We start from the raw sequence: 12,997 nt of genomic DNA, 5'->3' as shown, positions 1-12,997 counted from the left end.
CAAGTCCGGACCGCTCGAACGGCTTCTCCAATTCCCCAACCACGAGACGCTGCGGAGAGAGATTACATAGGCAATAGGGCCTAGGAGTAGGGGAGGAGGGATGGCTCGAACAAGAGCTAAGGAGGCTAGATTGGCTGCTAAAAGACGTCCGTCAGCACGCTGTTTGAAGCCCATTAAGACCAATCTGGGAGCGAAAACCCGGGGAAATGGGGCATGGAAGGGCAATGGACTCATGGCTGAGGTTCCTTTTCGCGGCGGGGATGGCTTGGGTTGGGGCCTTGGCGTACAGAGCCAATGACAGAAGATGCCTCGGGAAATTTACAAGCCGCTCACGACTTGTTTGGGCTTGGTGTTGTGCGCACGCAAGTAGTCGACATGGATATTCAATCCCTGCCAATAACGTCGACGGGCACGCACATTACAGTAGGCTGCTTCTCCTCAGCTCAGATCAGCTCCCTATCAGAATCTCCCAACGCATCCGACTTTCTCACGCCTTCTCCACACGACAAAGACAGTCGGCAGTCGGTGAATCTGGGGCACCGTGACAGCAACGACGCTGTGCGTGGGGATCCCTGGCCAGAGACAAGGATGCGGAGGAAGAGCGGCTCCACAGGCGCCACGATCTGCCAGGATGCCTTACGCAGCTTGACTAATGTGGCCCGGATGGCGAAGACGGCAGCCAGCTGGAGCAAAGTCTTACAGCAGACTGGAGTCAGAGTCAGAGTCCGTGGACGCCGTGGGCGGTCCGAAATAGTCGGCTTGCTCCTCCTGGATGACGAGACGGCGGCCCACCCCGTCGCTCGCTTGTTGGACGAATGCCAGTGGCTGCGACTAAGAAGAGCCTAGCCCTGTTGACTTGGATTTACGACAATGCGACAATATCCTGGGGAACTGGGAGAGCACGAGCACACCAGCTGCCGAGTCCGAGTACAAATAGGGTCCGGCAGATCCCTCTTGTCTCTTGTGTTCCACTCGCTTGTTCCCTCGTCCTGCCAACGTCCAACATCGAAGCCTGTGCTTCCTCCTCCCTCCACTATTTCACGTGGGCTTTGCCCTTATTCTCAGAGTTCCAGCTGAGGAAAGAAGAAGAATTTCATTTGTTTTAGGAATAGGGAGACGCTCATCATTCAATTCGTCCTCCAACACAGACCGCAGCAATGGACGAAAAGCACAGCGGCTCGGGTCGCAACTCGACCGATATCCGTGACACCGAAGTGCCATTTGCTGCCGACGAGGTTGTTTGCCCGCCGCACACAACTGAGCGGCGCCTGATGGCAAAGATCGACATGCGAGTCGTGCCGTTTCTCTGCATCATGTACCTGCTTGCATTCCTGGGTGAGTTGCATGTGCATATACACTCATGTTATGTCATGTCATGTCATACATATCATACTAAACATCTATCACCATTCACTAGATCGTGTCAACATTGCCAACGCAAAGCTGTTTGGCCTCGCTGGTGATTTGGATCTCGGCACTGGCGACAAGTACAACACGGCTCTGGTCATCTTCTTCGTGCCCTACTGCATCTTCGAGGTGCCCTCCAACATCCTGCTCAAGAAATTCAAGCCCCATGTCTGGCTGTCCATCAACATGTTCCTCTTTGGCTTTACCACCATGATGCAAGGCCTGGTCAAGAGCTACGGCGGCCTGCTCGCCACCCGCTTCTTCCTCGGCCTTTTCGAGACTGGCATGTTTCCAGGAGGTACGTTTCTCGCAATCATGCTTTTGGTGTCGTGTTGTGTGGTCGCGAGCTAACCAGTGTAACTTTTATTTAGCCTTCTACCTCATTGGCATGTGGTATAAGCGATCTGAGGCCCAACGACGTTACTCCTTCTTCTTCAACAGCACGACCCTCGCCGGTGCCTTTGGTGGTCTCCTTGCCGCCGCCATTGGCAAGATGGACGGCCTGCGTGGCTACCACGGCTGGCGCTGGATCTTCATCATCGAGGGCGGTCTCACCGTCTTCGTCAGCTTCTTCTTCTTCTTCCTTCTGCCAGACTTCCCTGAGGAAGCCAAATGGCTTACTGAGGACGAGCGCGTGTACGTCGCAGCACGTCTCCGCGTCGACCAGGGCACCGGCTCTGGCCACGTGAAGAGAATGACGATCAAGGATATCCTGAACGTGTTCAAGGACTGGAAGGTCATCGCCGGTGGCTTCATGTACTTTGGCCTCATTGTCCCCGCCTACGGCTATGCCTACTTTGCTCCCACGATCATCTCGACCTTCCACTACAACCCCATTGAAACTCAGCTGCGCAGCGTCCCACCGTGGGCCGCCGCTTTCGGCTTCTCTCTTCTCATTGCTACCCTGTCCGATAGATTGCGCCACCGATTTGCGTTTGCCATTGTCAGCATGCTTATTGCCATTGCTGGCTTTGCCATTCTCCTTGCAGAGCACAGCAACAAGAATGTCCAGTACGGCGCGCTGTTCCTCATCACGTCTGGCGCATACACTGCCATGCCCATCGTCGTTTGTTGGTTCAACATGAACCTGGGAAGCCACACTCGCCGTGCCGTCGGCAGCGCATGGCAGGTCGGCTACGGTAACCTGGGCGGCATCATTGCTGTCTTCATCTTCTTGACCAAGGATGCGCCCAAGTTCACTACGGGTTACAGCGTGTGCCTTGCGTTTACAGTCATCTCCATGATTGCATCAACCATTTACGGAATTGGCTGCTTGATGGCCAACAAGCAGAGGGACAACATGACTGAAGTCCCCGACCTCTCGGAGGAAGAGAAGACAGAGCTAGGCGACTTGAACCCCGAATATCGGTACCTGCTGTAATTTTTTTGTTTTTCATTACCTATGTTATGAGTCATGAAGGGGGACCACGTTCAGAGTCTATGATTGTAATTTAATGACTAGTTGGAAATATTCAAACAGGATTGGATAATAGTTCCGAATCCATTTCTTGGCCTTCCATGCCTTTTACTCGTGCATTTACATTTACGGAGCAACAATTCTCTGATCGCCGAGCCGGACCTGCGCAAATCCTTGCCCCGCTACGGAGCCCTCCGAAGACGGATCTAGGCCTAGCCAAAGTGATGAATAGGCTCCAGCTAGTTACGAGCTGAGGGCTTGCCAAGGTCGGGATTGAAATGCCGGCATAGCCAGAGCATCATCGGCTAATCTTTTATTTCAATTTCATAGAATATCAGAGCATGTTTTTGCGAAGAAGAAAGAATCAATAGTTCTGGAAACTGGAAATAAAAAAGGAAACTTCCCGGACCGTGGCGTTCTTTTGTTGCGCCACAACTAAGCCAAGGTTTTGTTCTAACGAAGAAGCTTCTTGGTTCCATGTTTATCTCGTTTTTGCTTGAGTCAGTTCCTCCCGCGTGCGGAGAAAATATGGGGTGGCTGGCTGGTGGCCTATTTTTTGTTCTCTCTGGGGGGAGAGCCTAGGCCTCGGTTTCGCTGATTTTAACCTTTCTTGTTCGGTGGAGACTGCGCCGAAGATTGGAGCTCATGACTCTCTTTCTTTTGGGCTGGAGGGAGGATGAGGCATCATGATGCCTGATGGGGAGTAGGCGTTGTATTTTTTCTACTGTTCCATATTTTGTGGTACGGATGAAGGAATGTGAACTATTTGATATTACTTAGGACTACATAGTTGACTTGGTAATGATAGAGACCGGAGAAACAGTAATACTTTTTCCTGTCACTTGTAAGTCGTAATAGGACCTTGATTTTACGTGCATGAAAATAAGCCTCTGGCTGCACCCCTATTTCGCGAAAAGGAAAGAATCAGCAATGCGTGCTCCGTATTTGGATACCATCCATAAAAAGCAAATGAAAAAAAAATTCCCTGTCCATGTGAAAATAGCATCATAATACGAGTACCAATGACCCGAGTGTTACTATCATCCCGGCCTATATCTCTCGGGCGAGATTTGGTTGTGTAACATCGGTGTGCCTGGCGACCATTCCTTGGGCTGACTTAGCCCACTTGTGCTGCTACGATGGCATGCAAGTAGCCAGCTGAAAAAAATTGTTGAATGATAAGGAGACGAATAGTCTCTTGGGGAAAACAAAGGGCTGCTGCTGATTTGGCGTGTAATTGTGGTTACACGCATGTAGACTTATGCCCCCGCGAAACTTTCCGATCATGTTCAAGTTGAGGATTTGATACCGTTTGAAAGACAAAAGAAACTGGCATCGTTGGAGACAGGAATGGCTCCTCACTTCCTATCCTGCACCGCCAGATGGCCCACCCAGAACTGCTCGTTGCTTCGCGCATGCCAGTTGACCGCCGCAAAGTCATTAAGGACTCTAAGCAGCGTCTTCCACGCATCCCCGGGGCTAGCTGTCGTCCGCACCGTCTCCTAAAGCATGGCAACGACGAGCTTGAACCTCTCGGTGGGTAGGAAGGCCACCTTGCACACCGTCAGCACAAGGCGAACCCAGTTATCTACGAAGCCCTGGTTGAAAGCAGCCTGCGCATGACGGAATTCAAGCATGTGCGAGACGGTGTCGTCTTCGTGCTTGTGAGTGTTGATTCTCAAGGCCGTGGGACGAGTGTCACGAGTCTTGGGATGACGTGAGAGCATCTGGCTGATTTGATCGAGGTCGGAAGCTGTCCAGAGAAACTTGATGGCCTTTTCGACGGCTCCTGTGCCCTTGAGGATGTTTGGGGGAAGATTTGCTTCTGCGAGGGGGCAAGTTGGAGAGTTTGTCGCATAGGCAAGGCCTGAAGCGGCGATGAGTTGGGTATGGATTTGACGGCGGTGAGGCGAGCACAGGTGGAAGAGCAGACTGTTTTCGAGAACGACGACGAGCGTGGCGACGCGTTGAACCTGGAGAGTTGTCAGATCTTGTCTCTGTCCATGGTGGTTTTGTCCCTGGTTAAGCCCCTGAGCAACTCCCTGAGCAAGAGATGGAACAACAGCCGGGCTGACGTGGACGTGCAAACCGCAGGCATCATTGATGTGCACTCTTGCTGAATGCGCTGTCCAGATGGTGTAAATGGCCGTGTTGAGTCCCGGAAACAGATTGTTGGCCTCTGATTCTCGCAGGATCGGGCTGGTGAGCGCCGTTGGATGCCAGGTCTCGTGTTGACCGTGACCACTGATGTTGCTATCGGGATTGATCAGCCAGTATCTCAGGAGAGGGTTGTCTTTGGCACCAGCTTTGATCCAGGGGATGGACGATTGGGGGCTCATGATGAACATGTTGCCGTTGTGCTTGGTCTTGATGATACTTCCCCTGGGTGCCTGGGCGAGGAGTTGACTTTCAGTCATTTGGCCGTCTGTGTCTCGGTCATTGTCATTGACTTGGTCATTGACTTCTGGATAATTCTCTTCCTTTTTGTTCTTCTCCTCTAGGAGAAACGCAGCTTGGAGGCCGGCATCTTGGAGCGCAGAGGCAAAGTAGTGGAAGCTGCGGTCGCGATCAGGCACAGTCTGCTCGTCAGAGACCGGTGGGGTGAGAAACTCGAGTTCGACGACGAATTGAATACTCGTGACGAGTGACAGCCTTTCTTGAGGCTTGGGAGCGGAAAAGATACGCATCGTTTGGAGTCTGTCCGGTTGAATTGATTGGATCTGGTTGAGGAAGGGGTAATGTCTTTTGCGTTATTTGGGACGAGATGGTTTGAACAAAAGAGTTGAGGATTCAGATCATTTGACGACGAAAAGGACGGTATTGCTTCTTCTGGACTTTTAGATGGAACAGGCGAAGAACAGGTGAGTCGGCTACCTGAGACGCTGTTGAAACCCTGCTGATGTCTTCTATAGTAACGAAAGGTGAATGGAAACTGATCGTGCAGTGTCGAAGCAAAAACTTGCTCAACTTTGATCCGATGATTCACGGTTAGGGCAAACAGACGGACAAACAGTAGTGCCGCAAAAAAAGTAAAAAGGGGGCATTACAGGCAGAATCGACTAGACTGAATAGTCAAAGGCACCTACAAAGTGTGTATCGAGTTAAATAGCATCTTGGCAAAGGTACGTTACGAAGTTTCTGTTTGCTTTCAAGCGATCATCCTATCATTGTAAGCAGATAGCTGTTGCTATTCTGGTTGATGGGAGGCCGCTCGCTAACAACGAAATGCTCAAGGTAGTCAGGGCAGTCTCACGAATCACATTGTCGCCTCGATCATTCAACTCCCTTGCTATTCAACTCCCTGCAAGGGAAACCAAGTCAATCCTTATCATTGAATCAGACGGTACAACAACCTTCCCATTTGTCAGCTCGAAGCCATCATTTCATCCGCATAAAGTCTCGTGATGAAGTTTCGTCATCTCAAACATTCCCCCATCACAAACATCTTCATCAACAACCAATCCATCACCATCAGCATCATCTTAAATCCTCACAAGAATGAAAGAGAACCAATCAGTAATTCCCCGACATCTTTCAATTTCTCCGTCTCATCACACGATCAGCCATATTTTTCGTAATACTTTCGTAATAAGCTTCCCGACGCCCATCACTCACCGAGGACGCCTAGCAAGTATAATGAAAATCTTAACTACTGCAAGCCAAAAGGCATCGACGTTCCTGTCGGGGAGTGTCGGCAATGGAGGTCACACGCAGGGCAGGCTTATTCACCGATGGCGGAGAATCGGGGAGCTGCCGAATCTAGTGTGTGAGTGCTGGGTTTGGATAATACGCGGATAAATTGGAGGCCGACCAGCTTGGACCTTTAAATGGGCTGCTGTGTCTCGTGGTTTATATAATTCAGTTTTACTTAGACTTTGTTCATTGTAGTAGATAATTCCGTCAAAAGAAAGAGAGTGTGGTTAAAAAAAAAAATCAGTATACAAACTGTGGGAATATATGTACTAACTTACCACACACATACTCGCCATGTCCAAGACGGAACTCGTCACAGCAGAGACAGAGACCATCCTCCTCCAACCCATCTCCCCACCGGCCCCCATAGCTTCCATCCCGCGTCGATCTTCTGGTCCGGATCTCCCAGCTCCGTTCCCCGAGCCTTCGGTCCACGATGCCGAATCAGCCTTACCACCTGAAAGTGCCGTCTCCACGGCCCAGAGATGGAACGACCCACCCAGGAACAAGTACCGTGTGCTGTCGTGCTTCTTCGCCTTCCTCGTCTACGGCATGAATGACGGCGCACCGGGCGCCATGGTGCCGCTCTTTGAAAAATACTATCATCTGCCTCACTCAATCGTCTCCCTCATGTTTCTCAGCCCCATGGTAGGCTGTGTGCTTGCCTCATTCACCTCCAACCGCCTCCATGCTATAGCTGGAAGACGTGGTGTCGCACTGACGGCAACTGGTGCCTATGTCCTGGCGTATTTAGGCATCTCGCAGCATCCTCCTTTTCCAGTTGTAGTCTGTCTCCTTGTATTGACGGGGTTTGGGAGCGGCTTGATGAATGGAAGCTGGAATAGTTGGTTTGGAGGCCTGGTTCAAGGCAGCACGCTGCTGGGATTCCTGCATGGGTTTTGGGGCGCGGGTGCGACACTGTCTCCAATTCTGGTATGTTGCGCACACCTCTTCTCGAATGTTGTGAGTTTGTTGTATTCATGCGGGTTATTGCAGATATCCAGAATTGCGACCAAAGTGGAAAATTGGTGGATCTTCTACTGTAAGTGATATTCCAAGTCAACGTTATCTTTGTTGCTGCATCGAACTAACACAATCTAGGTCTAATGGTGAGTTGAATCGCTGTGTTTCGTATAGAAGAACTGTCGGCTCACATGCTCTCATCTATCTAGATGAGCTTGGCTTGTCTTGCCTGTATAGCTGTAACAACCTCATTTTGGGATGATACTGGGTCGGGATTCCGTCAACGGAACGCGACTCCGTCGCCCAATGCACAAGCAGGAACTCTCAAAGTCTTGAAAAATCGGGTATTATCCCACTTTGGTTGTAGAACCAGGTTGATGTAAAACTGACGCTGACTAGGTGACTTTGACGTTCTCTCTCTTCATGGTTCTCTATGTGGGATCTGAGGTCACTATTGGAGGTTGGCTTCTGACCTTTATGATGAACGTCCGCAACGGCTCGCCTACGGCGTCCTCTCTGGCTACTTCGGGCTTCTGGATTGGTCTCACGGCTGGCCGCTTCGGACTGGGCTGGATCACCGGATATGTGGGAGAAAAAGTCATGGTGACGATATACCTGCTCAGTGCAATCGGACTGGAGCTTGGGGTTTGGTTCGGCAAGGAGTTTGCAGTCAGCGCTGTCATGGCTGCGCTTGTTGGAGTATCAATCGGAATGCTTATGCCCTCAGTGAGTTGCCTGACTCGTGCTCCAGACTTTTGGCTCGAGGAAATAGAATTAACAACATCATGTTCAGGGAATCCGTGTCATGACCAAGTTGTTGCCGCCAGAAAAGCACCTCGTCTCCGTTGGTTTTGCGACAGCATTTGCCGTGTCTGGATCTGCCGTGTGCGTTTTCCCCGTCTTATTCCATACATTTTCACGGGCGTCAGACTTGTGGCTAACACACTTTTCATCATACAGCTTTCCCTTTGCAGTCGGTGCGCTTGCTGAGGCGTATGGCGTAGAGGTGCTTCAACCCGTCGCCCTGGCGTTGTTTGGATTGCAGCTGGTGCTATGGCTGTTCATCTCGAGAGGGAAGTTCAAGGTGTAGATGACCAGATCCATCGGACCGTTGCTACTGAAGGCTGAAACAGCACTCATAGTATATCGTATAAGTGCCGATGTTCCTGGCGGAACTCCGCAGCCCCTTGACAAGTTGACAAGTCACTGCATTGGCACATAGGCATTGGCTTGGATGGATCGGAGATGGACTTTAGAGACGCCGCCCAAAGGCCGCCCAGATTCAGTGGTGGATCAGGTAAGCCCACCAGAAGGGCGATTTTGACGACAGCAAAGGCGCATCGGAATGGAGGCCAGTTGAGAATCGGCGGCCGCTGACTCGCTGCTATTTGCGGCGACCCCGCCATGCGCCCCTCCTTGAATCCCGAGATGGGCAAAATGATTTTGCATTTGTCTGACCCCACTGCGTTTCTCCAACTTTACTTAAGAGCCGCCGTTCGCTTTTGTAGATGTAGTTTGAAGTTCCTCAAGTCCGCAATCATCTGTGTCTTTAGTTGATCTGAATTTTGAGAATATATATAAACCCAGCAAAATGGCGACTGTTCGACACGCATACCGCGAGGGTAGGCTCATTCCCTCTTGTGCAATTGGCCAAGTGAGAAGCATGATAAGAATGATCTGCTAACATGAATGCGCATTCGCAGATGTGCCCACAATCCTGGGCTTCATCCAGGATCTTGCCGACTATGAGAAGGAATCCGATGCTGTCAAGGCGACGGTCGAGACTCTGGAGAACACAATTGCCTTTGCGCCATCGGGTGTTGTCAGCCCCCAGAACAACCTGCCCGTGACTGAGAACATCTCAGCAACTCGTCCTTCGCGCTGTTTCCTCATCTTCGACGAACAAGGCAAAGCCGCGGGAATGGCGCTCTATTTCTACAACTATAGTACATGGCGATCCAAGTCTGGCATCTACCTGGAAGACCTTTACGTCGACCCCTCATACCGTGGCAAAGGATACGGCAAGAAGCTGCTGTCCGCGCTGGCCAAGGAGGTTGTCGCAATGGACGGCGGTCGTCTAGAGTGGTCGGTGCTGAAGTGGAACGAGCCGAGCATCAAGTTCTATGAGCTCATCGGAGCCACCGCAATGAACGAGTGGGTGGGAATGCGTGTTGACGGACCGACGCTGAACAAGGTTGCCAACCTGACCGACTAAACCGTATATATCCCGCATTTAAAAGCCGTAAATAAAAAAGTTCATGTCTTCACGACGATGCAGTCTTTTTCTGTTTACGGCCGTTCTCATCCACGCCTTCGAAGATGTCGAGTTGATGCTTGGCCGCTGGAGGGAGCCGTGACTGGATGCTACCCCATGTAAATGAGTATTTGAGCGTGTTGGGATCCTGTGTCATTGTTGGTGTAAGTTGCCATGCTCTAGTGTAGGCTCTCTGAAACCATCTTGTTGACAAGTTGCGGTCGCGATCTTTGACACTATATGGACCGCTGTCCTTTTGGCCAGTTCGCCGCTGTTGCTTTAGAGATCTCGGCTTTTCGACAATGGCCGTCGGCTTTGTAGCATAGCCTTTCCAGTTCCATCTTGTCTGTGCCGTTATCTCTTCTGTCGCCGCCAAAGAGTTTGCAAGTGGGCGCCTTTCTGGTATCTGCCACTCGCCCCTCTCCTGGCCTCCATTGCTTAGCTCCTTGAGCATCTCCCATTCACCTCTGCCCAAAGGAGGCATAATCTTTTCAGCATTTCGTCGCCACCAGTTGGCCCTTTTCGTCTGCTTCAGATTTTCTCCAGGTGGTTTCCCCCAAATGGTCTCTTTAGGAATGAATTGGTCCGGATCAAGCGTCTTAACCGGAGTCCCAGGCCAGCTGGCCGTACCCTTTGTGTCTCTTTGCTGCTGTCGCTGCGATTGCAGAATTCTCATAAGCTTCTGTTGGTCCCATTTCTCGAAAAATGCCTTTTTGGCTTTGACGGTGCCATCCGCTGTAGCATGTGTCGTTGATGAAGAAGCCTTGTTAGCTTCGCTGCTTCTCCTTGCTGAATCAAGAGCTTCTTCGAGAGCCCTCGAATCTTTGGGGCCTTGCGGAATCACAAATTGAGCCATTAGTTCTCGTCGCCTACTTCCTGACCTCCCAAAACCTTTGAATATCAGGTTCTCCATTGCTGCTTTTTCGCCGCTATTGGCAGCTCGCAGCGTTCGCAGAGCCGTGTAGGCTCGAGCAAGATGAGCTTTTGCACGCGTGTCATATTTGCGATGACGATGGAAACGATCTTGAATTGTAGACGCAATCTCAGCTCGAAAGGCTGGAGGGAGGTAAGAGCATTCTCGGAGTAGATGACGATAGAGCTGAACTGGTGATGGTGACGTGGGAAGAGGGTATGAGGGGGCAGGCATACTGAATAGGAGAGGTCTAGGCTCTCATGAGCTAACCAAAGGGAACAGAATTATGCCTTAGGAAATCGAAGAATCCGGTGTGCTTTGTAGATGGTGGAGCAATGAATGAATGAAGCTTCTGATATGCCAGTATCTTATCGCTAGATTTGGGAAAGATTCGATCGTGATTGGTTAAACCCCGGCTGATTTTGAATTGGAGTTGCAACGAAAAATACTCCCTTTGGATCATTAATAAATCATTTGCAACAGAAGAGCTAGAGTAATTACGATAATTAATTATTTTTTATACATCATGTTACTATATCGTTATAGATAGTATCTTATGCCATCTATTTCCCAAGCTGTATCAACTACACCGATATCTCCAAAGCTCATCTCTTGGAGATTGCCTTTTTTTCTCTCATTATTATATATATGCTATGAAAAGTTGCGAGCTATGCGAAGCCAATTGGCTACTCTAAGGCAACTGACTTACTCTGTCCTTGTAAGTTTGCTCTGCCCTTGTCCAAACGCCCTCGGTATCACGGCGGTCCAAGGTGAGTAAGGCTGGCAGCAACAGACCAGAATACTCATCAGAGGATTCACGTGGGATCAAGGTTGGAAGGTGATCAATGGCAATAATTCTTAGCTCCGGGTCATTGACAGGCTTGGAGGTTGGAATCGTAGGCTTATCGAAAGTGGACCAGGTTGAGCAGATGGGGATAGGGTTGTTTGGACTGCGCAGTTGTTAGTATTATGAGAGCCAGGGCGTCGACAATAATGGTGGCAACTAACCTATTCGGATCACATGAAACATCACAGATGACTCGTAGTCGCCTCTCTGGGGTCGCAAGAGAATCAAAAGTGACAAAAGGAGGAGCGGGGTTAGGTCCGAGATAGACGCAGTTGACGAAGATGTCCGATTCCACAACCTATAAAAGTTAATACGGAAGTTGTTAAACAAGTAGAGAGTAAAACATACTTCTTTAAAAGGTCCACCCTTGGCTGTCTCGTCCATGTCCCACTTGATGATAGATTCTTCGTCGAGTCCAATCTCACGGCAAAACTGAACAGCTCCACTGCCGCAGCGTCCTAAAGCTCCGATAATGATAATACGGGGAGCTTGGCCGTTGTTGGCAGCAATAGCCGGCTCAAGCACAGACTTAACGTGTGAAACCAGAGCAGGAGTATTCTCGAAAAGAGGCACTTCACCTTGTGTGACGCCAGGGTGGAGGACTTGGTGAGCCCATGAGATGAAGGCCACGGCCGCACCAGCATAACCTGCGAAAAATCCGAATCGCGATTCTCCGGTTGTTTTCATCCGTTAAAAACTCCAAATCGTAGAGGGTACCGCCAGCTCGTGAAAAGCGGTAAAGTGAAGGGACCCATCCAGTCTGCTTCTTGAAGATGTGCTGGAAGTGGATGTATGAATGGGGGAGGTCGATGTCGTCCTCGGGAAGTTCCTTGAGGCCAAAAATGATGTCTTCCTTGGGGGCCTTGACCCACGATCCAGCAGGCACTAATTCAGCGCCAACTTCTGCGAATTCTTCATCGTTGTAGATACGTTCCGCCGATCGCTCGACGCGAACGATGTAGCCAGCGTCGAGGAGAGCCTTGGCAGTCTTGGGCGACACTATTCCAACTGTCAGACATGTGATGCGACGCAAGGTTAGCGCAACGTACAAGGCGAGCGACGCTCGAATGGCTTGGTATCAGCTCTCGGTGGATGACGGTAGGCATCTTGGGCGCGAATTGATGTTCGTGCTGTATATATGATGTAAAACAAAAATGAATTGAATGAAATACAGACTTTGCAAGGCAAAAGAGGTTAATATCTAGTAGATACAATCGGCCTTCTTGAGTCACAATCGCAGCGATGGTGGGGTAGCAAAAGTAAAATGGCGGGGCAAAAGAGGCCGTATCATCACGTGAAGCGGCCAATTGACTCTTTGACAGCTCCGACAACGCTTCAGCGTTTGTTTGCACTCAATTTAGCGGGAGGGCCTTTAGATGCGCTTTTTACATAGCATCAGCCATTGGGCAACCAACGAGCCTTGTTGGTTCGTTGGGCTATTGCGCAACGATGCGGCATTTCATGAAGAATCTTGTTCCATTCATGTGTATCTGCAAACCAGAC

General features: G+C 50.4%; 7 protein-coding genes across 7 annotated transcripts; 4 read left to right on the top strand and 3 right to left on the bottom strand.

The window, feature by feature from the left end:
• Positions 1-294: 294 nt before the first annotated feature.
• On the top strand, positions 295-846 carry M431DRAFT_480606 (hypothetical protein; the record flags this gene model as incomplete). Its single annotated transcript, XM_024915886.1, has 1 exon — positions 295-846. The coding sequence occupies one exon, from the start codon at positions 295-297 to the stop codon at positions 844-846; it is 552 nt and encodes a 183-aa protein (XP_024776668.1).
• A 311-nt stretch (positions 847-1,157) lies between these two features.
• M431DRAFT_82167 (hypothetical protein) lies at positions 1,158-2,788 on the top strand (the record flags this gene model as incomplete). Its single annotated transcript, XM_024923127.1, has 3 exons — positions 1,158-1,335; positions 1,418-1,705; positions 1,779-2,788. The coding sequence occupies 3 exons, from the start codon at positions 1,158-1,160 to the stop codon at positions 2,786-2,788; spliced, it is 1,476 nt and encodes a 491-aa protein (XP_024776667.1).
• A 1,538-nt stretch (positions 2,789-4,326) lies between these two features.
• M431DRAFT_81327 (hypothetical protein) lies at positions 4,327-5,511 on the bottom strand (the record flags this gene model as incomplete). Its single annotated transcript, XM_024923027.1, has 2 exons — positions 4,327-4,821; positions 4,885-5,511. The coding sequence occupies 2 exons, from the start codon at positions 5,509-5,511 to the stop codon at positions 4,327-4,329; spliced, it is 1,122 nt and encodes a 373-aa protein (XP_024776666.1).
• A 1,300-nt stretch (positions 5,512-6,811) lies between these two features.
• Positions 6,812-8,570, top strand: M431DRAFT_4082 (hypothetical protein; the record flags this gene model as incomplete). Its single annotated transcript, XM_024914924.1, has 7 exons — positions 6,812-7,450; positions 7,514-7,559; positions 7,619-7,626; positions 7,690-7,824; positions 7,880-8,206; positions 8,274-8,365; positions 8,441-8,570. The coding sequence occupies 7 exons, from the start codon at positions 6,812-6,814 to the stop codon at positions 8,568-8,570; spliced, it is 1,377 nt and encodes a 458-aa protein (XP_024776665.1).
• A 501-nt stretch (positions 8,571-9,071) lies between these two features.
• M431DRAFT_493457 (hypothetical protein) lies at positions 9,072-9,695 on the top strand (the record flags this gene model as incomplete). Its single annotated transcript, XM_024917116.1, has 2 exons — positions 9,072-9,102; positions 9,184-9,695. 2 exons carry the CDS (start codon positions 9,072-9,074, stop codon positions 9,693-9,695), a joined length of 543 nt encoding a protein of 180 aa, XP_024776664.1.
• Positions 9,696-9,719: 24 nt separating this feature from the next.
• On the bottom strand, positions 9,720-11,017 carry M431DRAFT_391323 (hypothetical protein). The gene has a single exon (XM_024914799.1). The coding sequence runs from the start codon at positions 10,879-10,881 to the stop codon at positions 9,745-9,747; it is 1,137 nt and encodes a 378-aa protein (XP_024776663.1). The 5' UTR covers positions 10,882-11,017; the 3' UTR covers positions 9,720-9,744.
• Positions 11,018-11,338: 321 nt separating this feature from the next.
• On the bottom strand, positions 11,339-12,600 carry M431DRAFT_4079 (hypothetical protein; the record flags this gene model as incomplete). The annotated part of the gene is made up of 5 exons (XM_024914920.1): positions 11,339-11,597; positions 11,656-11,792; positions 11,843-12,141; positions 12,212-12,482; positions 12,544-12,600. 5 exons carry the CDS (start codon positions 12,598-12,600, stop codon positions 11,339-11,341), a joined length of 1,023 nt encoding a protein of 340 aa, XP_024776662.1.
• Positions 12,601-12,997: the final 397 nt, after the last annotated feature.

The sequence above is a fragment of the Trichoderma harzianum genome (genome assembly GCF_003025095.1).
Source record: "Trichoderma harzianum CBS 226.95 unplaced genomic scaffold M431scaffold_4, whole genome shotgun sequence".
NCBI classification, from domain to species: domain Eukaryota; kingdom Fungi; phylum Ascomycota; class Sordariomycetes; order Hypocreales; family Hypocreaceae; genus Trichoderma; species Trichoderma harzianum.
This window is presented reverse-complemented; position numbering and strand designations above follow the sequence as displayed.

What these genes read in the sequence shown, in the direction of transcription:
- M431DRAFT_391323 (XM_024914799.1), bottom strand. Translation starts at nt 10,881, where the DNA reads ATGCCTGCCCCCTCATACCCTCTTCCCACGTCACCATCACCAGTTCAG.